The sequence below is a fragment of the Anas platyrhynchos genome, chromosome 11 (assembly GCF_047663525.1).
Source record: "Anas platyrhynchos isolate ZD024472 breed Pekin duck chromosome 11, IASCAAS_PekinDuck_T2T, whole genome shotgun sequence".
In the NCBI taxonomy this organism is placed as follows: Eukaryota; Metazoa; Chordata; class Aves; order Anseriformes; family Anatidae; genus Anas; species Anas platyrhynchos.
In genome coordinates this window covers 16722422-16743449 of record NC_092597.1, presented here as the reverse complement: position 1 = coordinate 16743449, position 21028 = coordinate 16722422, and the positions used below count along the sequence as shown (strand labels likewise).

The window sequence follows — 21028 nt, the reverse complement described above, 5'->3', positions numbered from 1 at the left end:
CTGGGCAACCTGTCCCAACGCCTGACTGCTCTTTCTGAGAAGAAATGTCTCATTACTCCAACCTAAACCTCCGCTGGCGCAACTTGAGGCCATTCCTTCTAGTTCTGTTGCTAGTTATCTTCAAGAAGAGGCTGACCACAGCTCCCCACACCTTCCTTTAAGGGAGTTGTAGAGAGCAATAAGGTCTCTCTGAGCCTTCTCTTCTCTAGCCTAAAAAAAAAAACAAGAGTTCCCTCAGCCGCTCCTCACAGGACTTGTGCTCCAGGCCCTTCAACAGCTTCGTAGCCCTTCTCTGGACATGCTCCAGGGCCTCAATGTCCTTCTTGTAGTGAGGAGCCCAAAACTGAACACAGAACTCAAGGTGCGGCCTCTCAGCCCAGCTTTTCTTGCTCTTAAATGCAGAGCAAACACATTATTTATGTCCTAGTGAAGATAATCTAGAGCTTAAGGAACTATCAGTGGTCTAGGTTTCTTTTATTTAAACCCAGGCCTTATCCATGAAAGGCCAGTTATCAAATCATTACAACATCTAGACTTTTTAAAGGGTCAGATAGTCTTTTATATTTAATTCAAAAATTGTACTCCCCAGTATAAAATAAGGTACTATATTAGTATAAAAGGAAGTGAATATAGCGTTAAAAGGCTGGTATTAGCCATAACACAGTAAGAGCTTTAAATGGCATAAGAAAGGGAACTGAATAAGAATTACTGCCCTTATCCTGAAGACTGAGACTATAAATAAATAAATATGACAAAATACATTTAAAATATCACTCCTGACAGAAACTTCCATAGCTGTCCTGAAGGGGATGTTTTCCTTTAGCTGCCATATGCCCTCAGGAAGCTGCCATCTCTTCTTCAACAGCAACAAAATTAATCTCAGAAATCCTGGTATACATGCTAAATCATCTTTATTGCTTTCATTGGAGAGGAAGAGGGAGTGGTACTGTTTCTTGTGAATGTTAACGCATGCATGTGTTCTCTAGTTAAACCCAGCAAGTTGGAGAGAGAGCCCAATACTAGGAGGAAGCTGGTTCATTCTGCTGGTGTCATAAAGCCTTCATGGTATAGAGGATTTGTCTCGGGGAATACTGCTGTTGTGTGCCACAGGCCCACTGGTGACTTGGTTCGGTTCACCTCCCACCATGTCTACAAAAGAAGACTATTTAGACCTAGTCTTAGTCCCCAAATGTAGTGCAGTCACTACAGCTAAAGAAAACCCTTCTAAAATAAATTCTTGAGAAAGAACAGTTTAAAGTTTGAACGCAAATGGAACTTGAGTCAAAACAATAGTTATCCCAGACTATAAAATTCTGGAAGTCTGTTAGGAACTACCTCTGAATTTTCTGACTAGGCCGTGTATCCCAAAACACCAGTTACTGTCATTGAAGCTGATCCAGTTCATTAATTTTGCAAAAAGCTATCCATTTCTTGTATAAACTGCCATATAACACTTAAGAGTACTACAGAAAATTAAAGTATTGACATCCCTGGGCTTCAGCTCAAACCCATGTATTACTTAGATTCTTTAGTAGCTCTGAAACAGCTTTTCTGAGAGTTATCTTACCCCGGTAGATCTTTCCCCTTCCTCCAGTTTTTCTGAAAGAGATGAGGCCAATCATAAGACTTTAAAATATATATTTTAATGTATTTTTCAAAAATATTAGTGTATTTACACAAATTTCTTGCTTTAAAAATAATTTGTATTTCTCTATTTTAAAAAATCTAGTTTAAAAATGTTCAGGTGACTACATTACAAAATTTTGAAGGAACAGTCACTGTAGATATGAGCAATTAAAAATACAACAAAGAAACACATACCATTGCATTAACAGTGAGTGAGTGTACAAGTCTAAGTTGATAGATTCCACAATTTGTTCTATGAAGATTGCTTTGTGTCAGTAATTTGTACCCACTTTTACATTGGAATTTGCGTTTCCTTTTTCTTCAGAGGAATCCCCTCCTTTTACTTATACAAATATTGCAATAAAAATGCATTACAATAGTATTCATTTACAAAACAAATGAGATTAAAGTTTGTTTCCTAACCCATTGGATTGTATTTGAGTAAAACAATGTCCTTTCATGGAGGTGCAACAGAGATTCCAAGAACTGTCTGGATGTAGGGGACGATCTCTCTCTCTCTTGAAGCAGTCCTGCCTGGAAAGGTTGGCTTGCATAGCTGCATGTTGCTGTGTCAATTCCTCTCCAGAGGGGTCTTTTCTTTAGGTTTGTCAATTAGGAGAGCATGTTAAACTTTGCATTTAGTCAAAATAAATACAAATAAATTACAAAAAAAAAAAAAAAAAAAAAAAGAGTAAAATTATTTTCTAGTTGATACTGCTTGGAGGAAAGCTTAGCAATGAAGCTTGTGGCAATATCTAAATTGTGCGTGAATGGCAGGTCCATTATTTCAGTACTACTCTCTGAACAAGGAAAAAACAGCCACGAATAAGTCTGTAATTTTGGAGAAAGACAGTAGTGATCTTCTTTCAAACTTTGTTAGGAAGCCATTTTCCTGTGGAAAAGAATGTGCACAGTTAGGGACAGCTTAGGAGCAACATGTATAGGGAAAATGTACCACATTGTGCTAGTATCAGATTAACAAAGTGCTACACCATTGTGCATAGGGAGGCAGCTCTTTGGAGCTCTACCTGAAAAAGATGAATAGGGCTTTAAAATGAGTAGGTGAAAATAGCTGCACCTTGCTCAATGTTTGTTTTATCTCCAAGTCAAGACCATGCCCTCCCTGTGTAAATAGAAAATGAATGTGAATTATATCATCTGAGCCCACATCTTAAAGGAAGACACAAGTACCGTGTTTCTGATATAATAATATGATTATAAATATCTTCCTTCAAGCCTCCTTCTTCTACTATGATGGGCCACATGTTATGACAGAAAGCTGCCTGGAGTTGATACTTCTCTAAAATAAAAATCACTCTATTTGCAAGAGATGAAGAGAGAAGCCTCTACAATAAATCTGATGCATCAAGGGTCCGTGACTCATTATCACCTTTTTTTAACTGTTACCAGCCAGAGAAGGATTAAAACAGGCAAAAGGAGAATAAAGGAAAAGAAAAGCACTAGAAGAAAACTGAGGGAAAAAAAAAAAAAAAAAAAAAAAAAAAAAAAAAAAAGTAATAGCAAATAGGAAATGTAAGGGAAGTGGGACTAGAAAGGGATGGAAAGAGAAAGTAACATTTACAAATAGGTAAAGAAAAAAAAAGTACCAGGGAAATAACTAACTCTGATGTCACCGTTACTCAGCTTCCCCTAACTGCAATAGAAAAAGGTATTGGTGGGATGAAACTATGCAAAGCAAAAGGGACCTCCCCTCCACTAGCAGAAGGGAAATTCAGCAGCTTGACAAAGTAATCCACATATTGACAAATGCTTTTCTCAGCTTTCGCCATTGATATATGGAACTTCTAGGATTATCTTAGCCCAAGCAAACAGAAGAGATTTGTCTCCAGTTGTTCTTACCTCTAGATGTCTTTAAGTCAACTGATTTGGGGGATTAAATAATGGCTTCGTGAAATCCACAGCAGAAGTACTGACTTAACTGTAAGGATGAGACCCTTACCTTGAACTTCAGTATTGTTGGACCAACTCCTCTGTGAAAGTGTAATTGCTACACTAACTGTAGGATGCATTCAATTTTAGATTTAATAGTGGAAAGCTCTGATGGAACGCTTTGTTTAACCTGCTTGGAGCAGGAGGTTGCACTAGATGATTTCCTAATGTCTCTCTAAACCTGAATTATCGTACAATCCTATGATTAACTGTAGGGTTTTGACTGTTAACAGGAAGTGCCTTTTTCAAAAGAAGGATGTCTTTTAGTATTTTCCCTTTTAAAGCAGAAGCAAAGCTTTCTCTGTAAGTCTCAAGCAGACGTTACAGACATCATAAACTAAGCCACCACTTAATTAAGAAAAATCTCTGACTCTATATTTTGGGGAAAAATTAGAAGATTCTGAACTGCAACTTACCCAGCCACCATTTGCATCTATCCATTCGGCTTTGTTGTTTATGATGTACTCTGTGATGAAATAAGAGATCTGCTCCTTCTTCTCTCCAGTGAGCTGAACTCCATGTTCTTGAAGCTTCTTAGTGAGAAGACCCCCAAAAGTAAATATGGTCGTAATTCTTCCCCAATTAGTATTTCCATCAGCAAATTTTTCATCCATGACACCATTGAAAATTCTCTTGGCAACATCTACAGAACTGATATCAATCCTGTCCAGGAAGGGTCTGAGAGCCTCCTCTGTTTGATCTTGCAGCGAAGATGCAATGTTTCGCAAGACATGAGCAACTCTGGTTTGCGCTGGTCCAAGATGTGATTCCTGAAGCACATATTGCAGATAATCTTGAGCTAAATAATAAACGTAATAGAACTCAGCAGTTTCCATTTAGTATGAAGCTCAGAGAGCAGTGCACCGCTCTTAATCAGGGTCAATAATGAGCAGCCACAAGACATGCACACAGCTTTGTATCTTCGGTTTTAGATGGAATTTTTTTTATTTTACCACGGAAGTTCCTGTAAAAGTGTAGTCAATTATCGTGTGGGTTGTGGAATATGTCAAAGCGGAAGTGAAAGAAAAAAAAGTCTGCTCGGGGGAGGAAACAAATCTTGAGTGATTTATTATTTTTATAAATAGTACGATTCTACAACTAAAAACACCACTTACCACATTTCTTAAGCAGTGTAAATTGTCAATTCCTAGGGACTTTTGCTATGTAACACTTGCAAAGATCTGGCATTTAAGAGAGGTGTTTGCTAGCAAAGGTTAAGCATTTAGCTGGAAAAAAAAAAAAAAAAAAAAGCCTGAAAAGCTGCATGCTGTAGGAACTTGCAGGCTGCTCTAATCCCCAGCTTCCCTCACCTCAATCTTCAGAGCCAGTGGCTAAAGCTGCAATCTGTATTGCAGGTTTATGGGTTACCTCTGCTTCACAAATTTTGGAAGAAACTGGTGGGAGTTTCCAAGAGTATGGAAAAATGGATAGACCTTTTTTCATCATGCAGGGAGATTTATATAACAGCTAGAAGTGGGAACACAACAGTGGTGCATGTATGGATGGGAAAAGGGGAAAGCCAGCTTTGTAGCATTATTCCCTGGTCCGAAGTTTCCCACACTCTCCCTGTGAGTGCTCTTCAAGGTCCTTCTTTGAAGATTTGAGTGAATGGCTTCAAGGATTTGCTTCCCCCACAGGGAGTTCTGGTGTGAAAAACAATATTAGTATAAAAGACAATGCTAATGCAGTCAGCATGTCAGAACACGAGGCTGAAAATATGGGGCCAAGCTAGTGATGTGTAATACCATCTGATCCTTTCGTGACAGATAACAAAAAAGCATCACGATGCCTACAATGGTTGCTCTGCAATCCAAATTTCTGGTCAAGCAGTTGTTTTCGGGGAGAAGAAGCAGAGGTCTCCAGCCCTCCCTTTTCCTGACAAATCCACTTCTCCTGAGGCAACCTGATCTTCCTGGAGCATCAGGCAAATCTCAAACTGCAACACAACCATGCTGTCAGTGTATTGCTAGCCCTACTTAGCCCCCTCAAATTGCGTATGCTGCTGCTCTGACATCAGAGTTTTGCAGAAACCCATTAATTACAAAAGCGTACTTTCCACTTCCTTCGCAGGGTTTTTCTTCCGTATGAGGTGAACCAGGTTCAGAGTGACACAGTCATCTTCCACACACAGCGGGGTTCGAAACCTCAAGGTATCACCAGCGTAGCACAGACATTAGTCCCTTTAGTTAGTGGGAAACTCCATTACCATTTGCCTCGCTTTCTGTTGGAAGCCAAGAAGGAGGTGTCTGGTGCCACATTCACCCTTGGGTGAGAATGAATTTAGGAGGGTGGTATGAGCTGGAAGAGCTCATGTTTTAGATGCTCCCCCCAGGGCAGCATGAAATTCTAGGGCTGGGAATGGGCTGGGGTGGGAAGCTAGCTCTCCCCTCCACATGCACGCCTTCTTACCGAAGCTCATTTTGGAAGTTCAGAGGTGTCCTCTATCCAATACCTGCAGCTGCTGCTCTGGCAGAGCTATTAGGCTGTCTTTGCCTTTGTTATGTTCGGTGATTTCAGCAAACTGCCAACATTTTTATGAGGAATGCAAATGAAAATAAAATGAGAAAAGGAAAAAAAAAAAAAAAAAGAAGAAAAGAAGAGAAGGATGTGACAGCTCTCACCTCTTCCCAACTCAGCTAACTCTGGACAGAAATTTCTGGGAGAAAGGAGTGAAAATGCTGTACCCAGACAGCTTCCCTCCTGTCAAGTGCCTGCTGCAAACAGGGCTAACATCGGTACTCAAGGAAAAATCCCAAGAACCCTTTTTACATAGCACCATCTATTAAGTTATAACTCACTCCTGACTCTCTTAATAATTGATTAATGAAAAGCTGTTTGTATTCATTGTGAATGTAAGTAATAGTTGAATATGGGAACAGTGAACAATACCTACAGAGACAGGTTTTGCTTTCTTCACCACCTGCAGCATCAGAGCAGAGGCAGAGGCAGATATTTCTTCATTAGTGGAGCATTTAGGATTCTGAGGAGGCTGATGAAATAAGGCTATGAATATGTCGCCATTATAGAAAGAAATCAGTGTTAATATCTTGGTGGTTTTGGTACAAACACTGCCACTTCCAGCCCATTGATCTCCTACAGGGCTGAAAGGTGAAGCTCATGCTCAGCTCTCAGGAGCGGGGTGGCAGCTCGGAGCAGACATCTCGAACAGCAGCTGTGACACTGGTGACCAGAACTGGGGATGGAGCTGCTGAAGGTGCCCCTGCTCCATCAGCCTCAGTGTTAGATGTATTTGCAACAGTGTGTGGTGGCGGGTGTGATTCTAAGTGCAGGATGTTTAGTAGCCCTGACAGGTTAAATATATATGTATGTGTATATGTGTGTGTATACATATATATAAGGTGTTTATATATATATACATATATATATATAAAAGGTCAGACCAGAGCAGTCTTCTCCAGCTCTCCTGTTCAGCTCTGAGCAAAACAAGAAGTCAACTTTAGGATCTCTTGCCTGCATCGTGCCACTGTAATGCTCCGATTCTCATTTTGTACATGAGGCTGTGCCTTCCTTTCTCCTGCCAGATTTTATTCACATTTTGTAGTTTTAAGTGAATACCTCAAACTTAATGAATCTCTGCTCTTCTTCCTACCTGCTGTTTCTCCACAGTGCTGCCTGCAGTGAGCTCTCATACAGAGCACTACTTCTTTCTTCTTTTCCTCTTATCTGTATGTACTCTCTCTTTTATATAGGATAATTTTTGATAATAGGTTTGAAATAGAAACCAGCTTGACATGGAAACTCAAATGCAAACCCTCTCCTTGCTACCTGGCATAGGAAGGTGCTTCAAATACTTTAATTTAAATCTGTGCTCTGCAGAGCTAGCTCCACATCCTCCCCTAACCTGAAAAGGCTTATTTTCTAGAACAGATGGGAACTGAGTTGACAGATTTTCATAAAATGGACTCGTATGAGATAATGTTGTCTCATCTTATTTCAGACCAAATTAAGCCAAAATGGCAAAATGGCAATAGCTCAGCTTCACTGAGCTATTTGTGCTGCATCTGCCTTGCCAGAGTTGTTCAAGTCCCAGGTAAATTTGGGAACAGTGAACTCTCTAAGGCAGACAGGCTTTGTCTGGAGGAACAGTTTGAGGCCTTGAGAAAGTCCTTGCAGAATTTTTCAGTTTTTCTTCAGTTTCTCATGTCCAAACCCGGACAATTTTCATGCAGCATTGGATTTCATCGCTCGGTTCACTTGTAACTTTCCAGCTGTCCCGCACAGCCCTGATACAAGAATTCGGGAGGCTTTGATGACTTTTATTTACCCTCCATTCCCCTACAGTTTGGAATATGCAAGCCGGCTTTCTGTGAGCTGCGGTTTGTTGGGATAATCCCTGGGCTGCTTTGCCCAGTGGAGTGCTGCCACCTAGTCGCAGCCGGCTTGGCTGCAGGCACAAGGCTCGGGCACTCGGGTGTCTCCAGCACCAGCTCGCGGTGCTTTAGATCCTGTGTGCAGCAAAGAGCTGAAATACTGCAGCACTGGGACTCATCACGGGTAATGATCTAAATTAATCAATGATGCTAGGTCGCCTGACTCGTTATCAGCCAAGATCTTTAGCCCAGAGCTTGGGAAGCTTATCTCCGTAAGAAGTTTGGGGAGCAGTTCATCGTATAAAGCTCCTTCCCATCTCCTAATGTTTCTGGGATAGAAATGTGATAGGGAATATCTGTAGCAGGATCCTGGCTCTCAAATTCTGTGGCAACTGAAAGAGAGATTTAGAGCCAGCTTATATCCTGTGTGCCTCAGGAGGTGCTGATGTAGCACAGAAGACAAGCTCCAGGAAGGATTGGAGGGGGCAGCTATTTTTTTTTGCATCCTCTGGGCCAACTGAGAGATTCAGAACCAGTTGGAAAGCTAAAACAAGTAGCTCCAACTGCTTTCTGTTGAGCTGTAGTGCAGTCCTGAATGGCAGAGGGCTGAGCAATATGTCACGGGCTCTCTCCTGCTCTCAAAGTACCATGCAGTATATTTGGGAGGATCTTTCAGGTGAAGATGCACACTGCGGCTCTCCATTGACTAAGCATGAGAAGAATTCTCTGAGAGGCCGTCCTGACCCCTGGAGTGATGTGAGGGGAGTACAGCGAGGGGCAGGATGGCTGTGCTATTCGGGGCCAGCCACTGCCTCACCACTTCCTCTGGTAACAGCTCACAACTTGCCTTGATCCAACCTCTCTCAACATCATGAGTCAAGGGGGCAGCCGAGCACGTTGCTCCACGATGCATGTGCCATTTGTCATCATGTGCATGTGTGTGGACACATGTTTTGTTCTCACATGCCTTTCCAAATGTTTATCCAGGATTAGGATAATTTGAACAAGTCATCGGCGCTTGTCAGCAGTGAGCCATGGAAAAGTCAGGCTCCCTAAGCCTCCAGGACAATGGAGCACGAACAACTCTAGGTAGAAACTTAGCAAGATCTTGCAGATCCCAGCAGGAGCACTTCAGGCTGAAGCCAACTTCATTGCTGAAAATACTTGCTCCCAGAAGCTAAATAAAAGGGCTGCTTGGGAATATTCATGAAATAATAAGTCAAAGGTTCATGCCTCAATAGGATAACCAAAACGTTATGTGTCCCACATTCCCACAAGGCAAGAGTGCTCTTGGCTTTTGGTTCACTGTTATAGCAGGTGCAACATGAGCATGTGCAAAGTCCATTTGTGTATTGATCCGCAGCTTTGGTTTAAACCTGTGTCTTGGGACGTAATGGGATCAGGGGAGACAGGCATTCAACATCAGCCGCGTCGATGCTTTAAAGATACTTTAAATCGTGGTGACATTTAAAATGTGGTTGCACAGCACTTCAGTCACATAGCCAAGCCTTACATAGCATACAGAGAGCCCCAGTGGTTGCGGTTTTCAAAACACAAACAAGATTGAAGTAAAAAGTTGTTGCTGGGCGTAAAGAGGATATATGTGCCTGGTTCCTTTAGGTGCCTTCCAAAAAAAATGTAGCTGCTCAAAAAGGTGATTAACAGATTAAAGGAGTCAAGAGTGCTCTTAAATTATTTTCTATGTGGTTTTACAAAAGAAGTTTACGTATCTCATGTTTTTAAAATAAATTGCTTTAAAATTCAAGTTCACTTCACCAGGTGCAAGCTACCTGGATGTCTCAGACCCTTGCAGTCCTCTGCATCAGCTCTCCCAGGAGCACGTTTGCTTCCCCACTTCTCCCTCCTTCAAATCAAGCCTGCATCTGCTCCTGTTAATACCAGAAACCTTTGCACTGGGTCAAGTATTAGTGATTCATAGGTTAAATATCTCTCCTGTAGAAGATAATGTACCCTTCTAATAAATCATTTTAGTCCACCTTTTATGATATCCCCTCTGTTCATGACCCTATAAAAGAAGGCTGTAGCAACACTAGTATTTCAGCTATAAATCATTCTTCATGGAGGTTTGTAACTCGTCCTTATTTTGTTTTATATACAGGGTCCAGTAAGGGAGTGCATTTATTTTTATTCCCTTTGCAAATTGCCTTGAATTATTTCAAGTTATAAAAATGAACTGAAATACATCTTTACAGTATGCAGATATTTTCCTCTTTTATAATCAATCCAGATCTGCTTTGAACGAAATTATGTTTAATGACATGAATGTGTAATGTGATTTTAGCAAGCCTCATATGCTCAAAATAAATATTTATATTAAAATATGTTTCTGAACCCTAATTCAGTATTTCTACCAAAATTTTATTACTTCTTCAAATATGTATTTGCATGAAAACGTTGTGGTGCTAGTGCCTGCTGTTTTCAGCTTTATTTTTTTTAAAAAAAGCCTTTCACCTAACGTACCAGGAAGACAGACTACATTGCAATCTGGTAGGACTTTTCTGGAGTGTGAAAGCATTTGGTATGAAATTCATTCCATCCACCTATAGCGTAAGGAGTTAGACTGTATATAGTAGAATAAAAATGTCCTGCATAAGCCAAGTGCTGGGGAGAACTCACAAACCTAACGTCCCATACAACTATTCTAGGGGGGCTTTTAATCCAAAGTGTCTTTCTCATGCTGATCTGCACCATGTCAGCACACACTCTGCTGTTGGCATTGTGCAGTATTTTCAAACCCACAATGATTACGTGTAAATTGCTGCAAATTGTAGCAAGAAATTAGCTGTAGCTCCCATGGTATATTTTTATCCCCATGTTTGTTATGATTTTGTGATCCTCCAAAAAAGGCCTGCTGAGATGGCATTTTTGTGCTCCTCGGAGGAGACTGTGAGCAGAAATAGCTGGCTAATCTGTCTCTCCAGGTATTTATACCACATTCATTACCGTGCTGTCTGAGCATGTATTACTAGCCCCTCAATCTTTTTAAGTGAAATGACGACCTATTAAATAACTGTGAAGGAAGCTGATGCTACCATGACTAGTTATCCAGACCTGCTGCCATCCTTTGACCACAGCAGAAGGAATTTTGCTTTTGAGCTCATTTTTTAATCATATATCTTCACAGCATTCAGTACTTTGAACCACATTTGTGCATCAGTTCATTGTAATGTCTGTGTATAAAGCCTTTGGTTCACCCAAAGCCTGCACAGAATTAAGCCTACACAGAAACTAGAAGCATGTCAGTAATGATGCTAACACCGATGATTGCTCAGACCCCAAAATGCTCTGCCTTTCAGAAAGCTGAGCTCTTCTACACCCTTTCAAACAATCAATAGTTTGTGCTGATTGTTATAGACGGTAAAGCAACACCTGGATGCCCCAGACAGGACATGGATTGCTTGCTGCTGGCTCTTTCACCTGTTAAACCCACAAGGAGTCTCCTGTCCCTGTTCATGAGCATGGGGAGAAGTGTTGAGCCTGCCCAAAGCTCACTGACTTCATGAAGCAGTGGGAGCAGGACCATGATAGTACTTCATTATGACTGCATTTCGTTGGCAAGGCACTTTAATGGCTATCAGTAGCAACAACAACTAAACTCCGCACCAGCAGTTCAGCATACGTCATTTTGAGTTTTCACAACAAAACCCCAGAGCGCCCATTCATCCTTCGCAGACTTGCCTTTGTATCAATTTGGGACTAGATTCTTGGCGTGCCAGGGAATTATGCATCATAATGACTTAATCAAAGGCTTTCATAGTTTATTCTAGCGCCGAGAAACCTTTTTAAACCCAAATGCAGATGGAAGCTTGGACCCAGCAGCGAGTGCTTTGCTCATGAAGTCAGAGGAGCTCTGCACAGGCTGACCCCCCTGCCTCCGCAAAGCTCTATTGATTTTGGTAACTTCATCTGTGCGGGGACATGAATCTATCTACAGGGAGCTAAATGAAGCCCAAAGTTATTGATTTTCAAGGGAAAAGAACTTTAGTTAAAAGACCTCTTATGTTTTCTTAATGATTCCTGATTTTGAAATATGACATCACAGCAGATGAATGATACTAAGGAGTGACGGTAAATAGCCAGTTTCATGTGATTTAGTGCAGCAAAACTAAAGAGAGAATAGGCTGACTGAGTTAGACAAGGTTTTTATTTGCTCCATGTGCTAGATAACTGTTAATCACCTAATGAGAAATGCATATCCAGTGACCAGTGCTCAAGCAACGTAAATAATAGCAACATCCTTGGCTCTCCTTTGCCCTTAATCTCCTTCTGGAGGCTTGACAATAAGCAGCCATTCCCAATCTATTTTGCAACTTACGACTCAGCTCCAAAAAGGCCCCTTCAGAAGTAATTAGTTTGCTTTACATCCAGCCTTTATATTCTCGAGCTAATAAATGGCCAGTGCAGCTCCAAAAGGAGTTCGTTTCTCTGGCTGCCTACGGGGACTGGGGGAGTTGCTGTCTCCGGGCAGCACAACTCCATCGGCAGCTGAATGTCTTGGCAGGGACCAGGGCTCTCTACAAAAGGTGGCAAGCCACAAAATCTAAAGTCTTTATACCCTGTATAAAAGTCAGCATTCACATGGTCTGGCAGAAACCTTCGGGTCTCCAAGTTTCAGTTTCCCCGTCTGCGGGAAGGGCTTCTCCAAAAGATTTGTTGATTCAGCAAACATTTGCATCTCATGCCAAAGCTTTCCTGCATGACCTTGACAGAGCTTCTGGCCTCTCTGTGACTCACTTCCCCACTTCTAAAATAGAGGAAATTAGAGCATTACAGTCAGGTGTCTGTCTTTTGCCTTCCCAAGGAGGCTTGCCAGGAGAACTGCCACTTACGGTGCCACTCATGGTGCCACTCAGCTGGTTTGGGGCACACTAGGATGCCAAGGCCTGGGCTGTTGGTGGCAATGAGTCCACGGCCACGTGCCCAGCAGAGATGGAGCAGGTAAGAGCTGACTCAGATGAACATCACTTCAGCCATTTGCCAGCTGCATGTGAGTCAGAGCTCTAGTATTTGTTTTCTTCTATTTTTTTTTTTGGTCAGAAGTCAGTGGTGCTGTTTGTTTGTCCTGCACTGGGGCATTGATCTCTGCCAGGCCTATGTGCTATTTTTAATAGGGTAGCCTAATTCAGCTATAGGGTGAGATATTGGTTTGGGCACTTGTGTGTGTTTGTTTATTGGGTCCTGTTTTTCTCCTATACGGCCCTGGGGATCAGAAGGAGATCTGCCCTAGAGATGACAAAGCTGTAGGACTCATGATTCTTCAGACGTGTGTTTTGGTGAAGTCCCCAAAGACTGAGTACTTGTGAGGCAATCTGAAAGACTGTTCTATCAAGTCTGTCTCTTCAAATCACTTCTTTTTCACAGTAAGCCTTGCTGGCTGTAAAATTATTCTATTAAACTGTGTTACTGCACTTTGAGGTGATTCATTTTCCCGTGCATCGATCTTTGCTCCAAGGGGCTTTCTTCTGAAAATATTCTTCCTTTTTAACCATCAGATAGAGGCTACTCTTCATATAATTTGGAAATTGGTGTAGAACTTCTTTAGTTTGTCCTCTGTCATTTCCTAATGACTTCTGGAGAGCCAGCTTGTGAGTGGATTCCTCTTCTGTCGTGGCCAGATTCTTTGCAGCGTTTAGTATACTAAATTAACTTGTGTAGTTCTCCAAAGGAGTTTAAAATGGTAGATTTTATAAAAGGCTAAAATCTTTTTGTAAATGAAGAAATAGTTCTGTCAGTATGTAATGTTTTGCAGATGGAAAATTGGATGTAATTGTAACAGCAATAAACTACCTTTATAGTTAATTAACTTGTAATCTAATAGAAACTAATCTCTCTTAGAAGGTAAAACACAACACACTCGCATGATGTAGTCAGGTTTTCTGTTAGTGGTATCCAGCTGGATGCTCAACAAAGGAAAGACTGGGATTTTATTGTATTAATGCCTTGCCAAATAAGGCTCTACGTTAACCACGGCCTCTGGTGAAATCAGTAGGAGTTTTGGGTACATTAGGGTTCGCTGGCTATTATGTCTCTCTGAGACATTGTTTTCTTCCAAAAACATCCACACAATCACATTTCTTCCTTCCTGCAGATTCAAGACCTGGTCCTGTGGCCCCATGTATGTGTTTCACTGTCAGTGCATCCTCCTGAGTGGAAAAAGGCAGCACCCCGCTGCAGGACCTGGCCTGTAAATGCAGGACCAGGCCTGTAAAGGGGCTTCCTCCACCCTAAGGAGTTGTGAGCACTTCTGTCACCTTCCGAGGGAACGGAGCTGGATGACAAAGTGTGATCTAGAAGCTTGCCCTGTGGCATAGAGCTCAGCGTTAGCAAACCTCTTCCCTGACTCGTGGCAATGTTAACGAGATAGGAGTGCTGAGACAAATGTTTACAGCCCCAATAATACACTGCAAGTGGTGTTCTGCTGTGAAAAGTGACTCAGTAAAAACGCCACTTGCAAGCTGCAGGATTACTGGCTCTCAGTGAGACCAAATGTGCTCACTTTATAAGCAAAAACACTTTTTTTTTTTCCTCCCCCTTAGCAAACAGCCATAAAAAGGGGTTATGCTCCAGCTCTGCTGCCCTATACCATGTGTAGTCATCTTCCCCAGACAGTGTTACAGTCATGGCTTGGTAGTGTTTTGTCTCTATGTCTGTTACCTGGGTCACACCTTAGTGTGAGTAAGATCAAAATAGGTTCCTTCCGATAAATATTTAAATAAAGAAGAGTGCTTATTTGAATCAGATCATCTAGTGTGCCATATTTATTAACACAAACCTTATCATTTCTATTAGGGCATCCTTATGTATAGCTCATAACTCCCGGCTAAGTCAGGCTCTGCTAGCTGGATGAATCCCCCACAGCTTTATCATTTCATTTCTTGTAATGGTTTTGCAGAGATCAACAATTCAGAATGGGGGCTCTCAGTCACCCTTGCTGATGACTGGCCTTGCAACAGCCGCTGTGGCTCCTTCTCCCAGAAATCATTCCCTCCCTTCTTCTGTCCTGCTCCTACTGCAAGGGCAGCTCATGAAGCAGAATCTGAACTGGCCTCAATGGATCAAGGAGGACAAGCAACATTTTAAATCCTCTGCAATACCCCAGGTATAGACAACTTGTGTGCTTTTATTTTTAGCTGTCGGAGTGATGCTGCAATAGGACTCAAGGCAGGAATATTGTAAAGCATCTTTCCACCCCGAGGTACCTGTTTGGCTTTCAGTGAAAGCTTGTCCTCTACCACTGATACCAGGGTATATTTTGCAGCAGGTTCAGTGGTTAAACAATCAAAATGATAGGTGAGGAGTTCTCTGCCAAAGCCAAGTAACTTCACTGGTGTTGTCTTTCTGGCAACGTCTCTGTACCTGTATGAGTCAGGATATGGTGACAAGATAACTGTAATCTCTTACTCTAGCAGTGCTGATATCACTGCCATCTCCGCCCCTTACTGAAGTTTGGGATTTGGGTACCTGTTGACATTTAGGTTAGTAAGAATACTGAATCAGCACAGGCTCACCCTTGTTATCGTGGGTGAATGACTGCATTGGTCACTGACTCTTAAGGAATGTGTAGAAATTTATTTCAAGGAGAGCAGTTGAGTTATCAGCTTACAAAGGACCGATCGATACCAATCAGTCTCAGCTATTACAGTGCTTTTAATTTGGTGCATTCCTCTTCTGTCATACAACATCACAGGGTTTCTTCTCATTTGAGGAACCTGAAGAGAGTATTGACTCTTGACTGATTAAAAAATCTGTGAAGTTTTACCTTCAATTTGTCTACAGCATCTCTGTATAGACAAAGCAAACTATTTAGAAGTTGAAAAGATGAAAGCAATTCTGTGCAGAGATTTAGCCATGGATGTCTGGCTGTATTAATGGGAATCCCACTGCTAAATCCCTGTGCACCCTGCTACATAATTTGCCTAATGATTTTGGTTAAGCACAGAAAACAAGCACCATCTGAAACAGTGTTTGATGTACTATGCCTGATGTGTGGGAGCCAGAGAGAAAAGACAGCACTGCAGTGTGGATGCCTTGTTCTCAGTATTGGGAGTGAGAGGGGGAGACTGGCCTGGAGATAGTGATGTCCCAGGACATCAGTGACCTCTCTGACAAATCCTGAGCCTATAGCATGAATCTTCCCTTTAACCTGCTTTTAGGGATGTGCCTTTCTTACCTCAGGTCTCCGGGCCCAGGCCTTTACCAAGGGGAAGTCTCAAGCTCCTTGCTCAGCAATAGTGTTTGGGGCAGGTCCTCTAGTTTGCAAATTAATTTGGTCTTGATCCAGTTTGGACAGAAAGCTCTCTTCATATAGTGATTCTTTCCTGTGACTTCCCATTACTTAGACCTCAGTGTTGGTGTATACTGCTTTGGTGCTTCCTATCTGCCTCTGGTAACATTTTTTTCTTAAATGATGGTCTGATCAGTGCTCTTCCCTTGCACTACAGCTTTATTCAGACAGTGGTGGGTTATACAGGCAATGTGATATGGACAGTCTGTCAAGAACTATCTGCTATTTCAGACAAATCTTTCCATAACTACATATAGCTACAGAGTGAATGCAGAAAATAACAAAACAGAGGAATTTCTCACTTTCTCTGTATTCAACTCTGATCTTCCCATCCTTCAAGTAAGTGTCAGAGCCAGCCCCGACGCAGAAGTTAGAGCAGGCCGTGGGGATGCATTAATGATGCAGCTCTAAGTCCAGTAGAAAGCTATATATCCTCCTACCACCTTTAGGGAAGATTCACTGTGAATTAAACAGCACGGCATTATCTGCATTACAGCTCAGACATCAGCAAGGCGCCTACACGTCCCTGGCTGAAGGCTGCCTGTCACGCACCTTCCCACACCCCGGCGCGTGTCTGGACTGCGGTGAGTAAAGCTCTTTGTGCAAAAATTCTCCTAAAACAAGGGGAGCTGGGCTTCACAAGTCGCCGGGCTGCTTAGGAAGCTTTCTAGAGAGACTTGTGTGCTGTTAGGAATGAAGTTTTCACTTCTGAAGGCACAGTCGTGTCCCTGAGTTCTCCTGGAAATGGTGTGTAAATTGTGAGGATGGAGAACCTGATGCTGGTGGAGCAGCCATCGCTCTCAGGTGATGAAACCTGGCCCACCAACACTTTGGGGCATATTTCCACCACCAGCGGCATATCAGCTCTCATGTCCTCATCAAATTCCAACTGAAGTAATTAGCTTGTAATTCCAAATGGTAATATCCATTGCTTCGTTACCTCCTGTACTCCTAACGCTGTGCAGGATGGTCACCTCCTCTCCAGCTCAGCAGCAATTATCTTCCAGCAAAGAGAAAAGCAAACAAACAAGCAACACTATCAGCCTCCACAGCACCTTGGTTCTCTTCAGGATGAATGGCGTAATATAAATGTGGAGGATTATTTAAAAACCCATTGTGAACACTTCTGGCACATTAGCCATAATATTAGTCTGAGTGTTTTATTTGGCCATAATCCAGTTCTTTTGTCGAGATACACTACCTGGTGCGTGCGCTCGCAGATGAACCGATTGGCTCATAAAATAGCAGGATGGCAAAATTATCAGGAAAAACAATGTGTTTTTATGTTGCTGTAAGTCATGGATATGTAATAAAAGGGGGACAAGAAGTTCCTGAGCCAGTGAGCATAAAGGTGAGGGTTTTATTGCAGCCGTAAGTTCTGAAGTGTGCATTTAATACAGAGTGATATTTAGCTGCCCAGCCTGATTTTTGTGTACTGGAGTAATGACAATAAATGCGAACTAGGTAATTTAGGAATTAAGAAGTCTAGCAAGGCAATGTTTTCTCTGAGATCACTGAAGAAAGGAAAACAATGTGAAATGTTTCCAATCAGAAATAAAAAAGTAAGGGCCTCCATAAGAGCACTAATGAGACACTGGCCCGAATTCATTCCACATGTAGTTTATTTGAAATCTGAGGAGGTATCAAGAGTTCACTTCTGGTATTTGAACAACATAGCCACGATCCCACAGTTACAATAGAGCTTAGTTTCTATGAAACTTACTTTCTACGTGCAGTCCTTATTAACAGGTCTGCGACCACTCCACACAGGATGCCTCCAAGGTGGAACGGAGGCATGGCACAGTGACGTTGCTGACAAAATCATGTATATTGTACTAATTGCCATCCCTAAACAATGCATATTGATGTTGATAACACTCATCAGTACCAGCCAAACTTCCTGAACAACTGATTTTCAGTGGTCTGTGCAACTGGTTGAATTTTAAAACTGTGTTTTGAATCAAGCACTTGTCTGAACACAAAAAAAAAACTCCCTGGAAGTGTTCAGTGAGTAGTGCTCTCGTACTGTCAGTAACTGCCACCACATCTGGGGATTTGTAAGCTGTGTGCACTCACGGCAGAGCTTCCACAACCAGGGGCTTTATGCTAGGCCTCAAGCTCAGCTTGTGTCTTAGACTCAAGTACAAGGATTTTCAGAAGCATCTCCAGGAAGATATTGTGGGCTCTTCACCTTCTCTGCTGCTTCAGGGTTAAGTACAGAAGAGGAGCTCCGTGATCCTGTCACCTTCCCGCAGCTGCAGTGGGCTCTCGAACTGAGCAAACCTCAACTCCAAAATCTCCCCTGCTCCTGCTCCTTTGCTCCCACCCAAAGGCCTGTAGAGCAGAAGAATAATAACTGATCTCTGTATCTCCATGTGGCTGAGCTAATTAAGAGATGCATTAACCACGGGCCTAACTAGTGAAGCCTCAGAGCATCTCTTGTGCTGCCGGTACATCGTATAATCTCCTCACATCCACAGTGGGCCTCAGTCATTCATGTTCTGGCATCTGTGCAGTTTCTTGCTTCACAAAGAGTGTCACCAGGGAAGAAAGTGTTACTCAACACAAGTAAATGTGACAGCATCTGAGTCTATAGTTAAGTCTAAACTACTCTGAAGTGAGAACTGAAGAAGCCTAACCCTGCCAGATGAGTCACTGGCAGAATCAGGACAAGAACAAGAATCCCTCATTACCAGCTCTGCGATATAAACACATGCCTTCCCTCTCTGTTTCCCCAACCTTTCATTAACACAGCGGTAGCACTTAGAGATTTGGTCTATTTTTCTCAGGATCAACTTTCACCCATTTTCGAGTCAGGAAGGAATTCTTCCTCGCCTCTCCTTGCTCTTCATTAACTTTCCCTGCTCCTGTAAAGCACCATCAACGTAAGGCTCCTCCTGGCTGCCAACTGGCCAGTGTGAACATGAAGCAGAGATTGCTGGCATGGGCAGGATGTTTCATACTTGCTGGGCTGCCCCTAGCCTCTCACCTGGGTAGGCATCCCCCTACAGCTCTTCCCGTTGCTTTTCATTCTTTGTGGGATGCTGCAGCCCAATGCGAACTTATTAAAATGCTGTGAGTCAGGCCTCCTCGAAAAGTCATGCATGACTTAAAATCACAAGGATGATCAAAAACAATAAATTGCATATTTTCTACTTGCCTTTGGGTTTTCTGAAGTTAAGGCACACCCGTTCCAGGTCTGCAAGCTTGTCTTTGCAACCGTGAAGGCTAGAAACTTGGGGCACCCATTTTTCATGAGCTACACACAATATTTTTTTTCTTTTTCTTCCCCCCCCCCCCTTTTTTTATAAAGAAAACTCAGTGAATAATGTAAGACCTGCAGTAAAATGACCAGAATTAGCAACACCGGTGCTACCACTGAATGTACTCGGTGAAACCAAATGAGGGATTTTCCTTTTCCATCTAAAATGAGGGGTCTGATTTTCACAACAACACAATGACTTAGGGTTTGGATATATAAAACTACCGTAGGAAAATACAGGTAGCTTTTGCTGAGATTTTTTTTTTTTTTAATTGTGTCAGTGGATTGGTGTTAGATGACGGGACGGTCACAATGGGGCTGATTGTCCCAAGACTGCACCTTCAACTTATGATTGAGTGCGCCACTGGTTTGGCTTGGGCTTGGCATATGTATTTCTTCTTGTCGCCTTCATGTGGCTTGGTGTGGTTAAGCCAAATCTTCCAAGCTTTCTCTCATTTTTCCTCTTCTCTAAATAAATTTCAAGCCTTAAAGCAAGATGCTGGCAAGGCTGCGCTTGGCATATCCAGCCGCTCAGACTGAGCACCTCGCTGGTAGTCATGCCCCTCAGATAAGTGGGATGCTGAAAAATGACTGTGCAGCCTGTCCAGGCTGGGGATAGCTCCATCCGTGAGTAAGCCCTGCATTTTTGGGGGGCTCACTGCTGTCACAAACATCACCACCTCCTGCTTCCTGTGCTAGCTGCAGTTCCTCGAGCTTAGCGCTCTCCTTGTATCCAGGAACGCGACAGAAACTGCCAAGAGACGCGGTCCTTCCCTCGAAAAGCAAAAAAAGAAAAAAAAAAAAGGCTGAGAAAACAAACTACATATGATGGATGTTAGTCACGTTGCTTATTGCACTGCTGGCACACTCTCCACCCGGGGCGCCTATACTTACATCCAGGATTTGGGGATGAGTCAGGCATCCCGCATATGTACTTCTGGGTGATTTGAGCATATGCAGAACATGGTGGGGACTTCTTGATATACCAACATGTTTTTTTATTTCCCTCTGTGTCTGTAAATCCTAGGCAGAGAGTCCTCTTTCTCTGACATGGGTTTGCTGGGTGGAAAAACCTAGTGTGCCAGTTAGTCTGCTGGAATTGAACAGACGAATTTTGCCAAAACTCACAATTTTACTGCAGGACACAGGGCCTGGCTGTGGTTCTCTCAAATCTCTCTATTCCAGAGTCATGTTATTACTCAAGAATCCTTGTCAAAAAGTAGTTTACAGCCTCCCCGTTTACAAAATGAAGCTGGTTTCATGTGATTTTCCAGCATATCAAGAAGTGAAGACAAATAAGAACAAACTGAACCTGTATTTTGGAAACCAACACTCTATAAGGCAATTGTGTGGCTTTGGGGAGAGGGGGGGAGGCTGACAGTTTATTTCTGAACAGTTTGTGTTGGCAACTCTGTAATTTTCCTTTAATAGCTATGTCTATGCTTGTGCAGTTTGGCTTACAACACCTTCTGCAATAAAGCTATCAATGTTCTTTTGTATATATTAAACTTTGTTTTATTTTTCCTTCTAGTTCCCGAGTCACTAACAGGAGAG

General features: G+C 42.4%; 1 protein-coding gene across 1 annotated transcript; it reads right to left on the bottom strand.

The window, feature by feature from the left end:
* Nucleotides 1–1621: 1621 nt before the first annotated feature.
* Nucleotides 1622–4586, bottom strand: BCL2A1 (BCL2 related protein A1). The gene is made up of 2 exons (XM_005027148.6): nt 3993–4586; nt 1622–2518 (listed from the first exon to the last, which is right to left on the bottom strand). The coding sequence occupies exons 1-2, from the start codon at nt 4410–4412 to the stop codon at nt 2420–2422; spliced, it is 519 nt and encodes a 172-aa protein (XP_005027205.1). The 5' UTR covers nt 4413–4586; the 3' UTR covers nt 1622–2419.
* Nucleotides 4587–21028: the final 16442 nt, after the last annotated feature.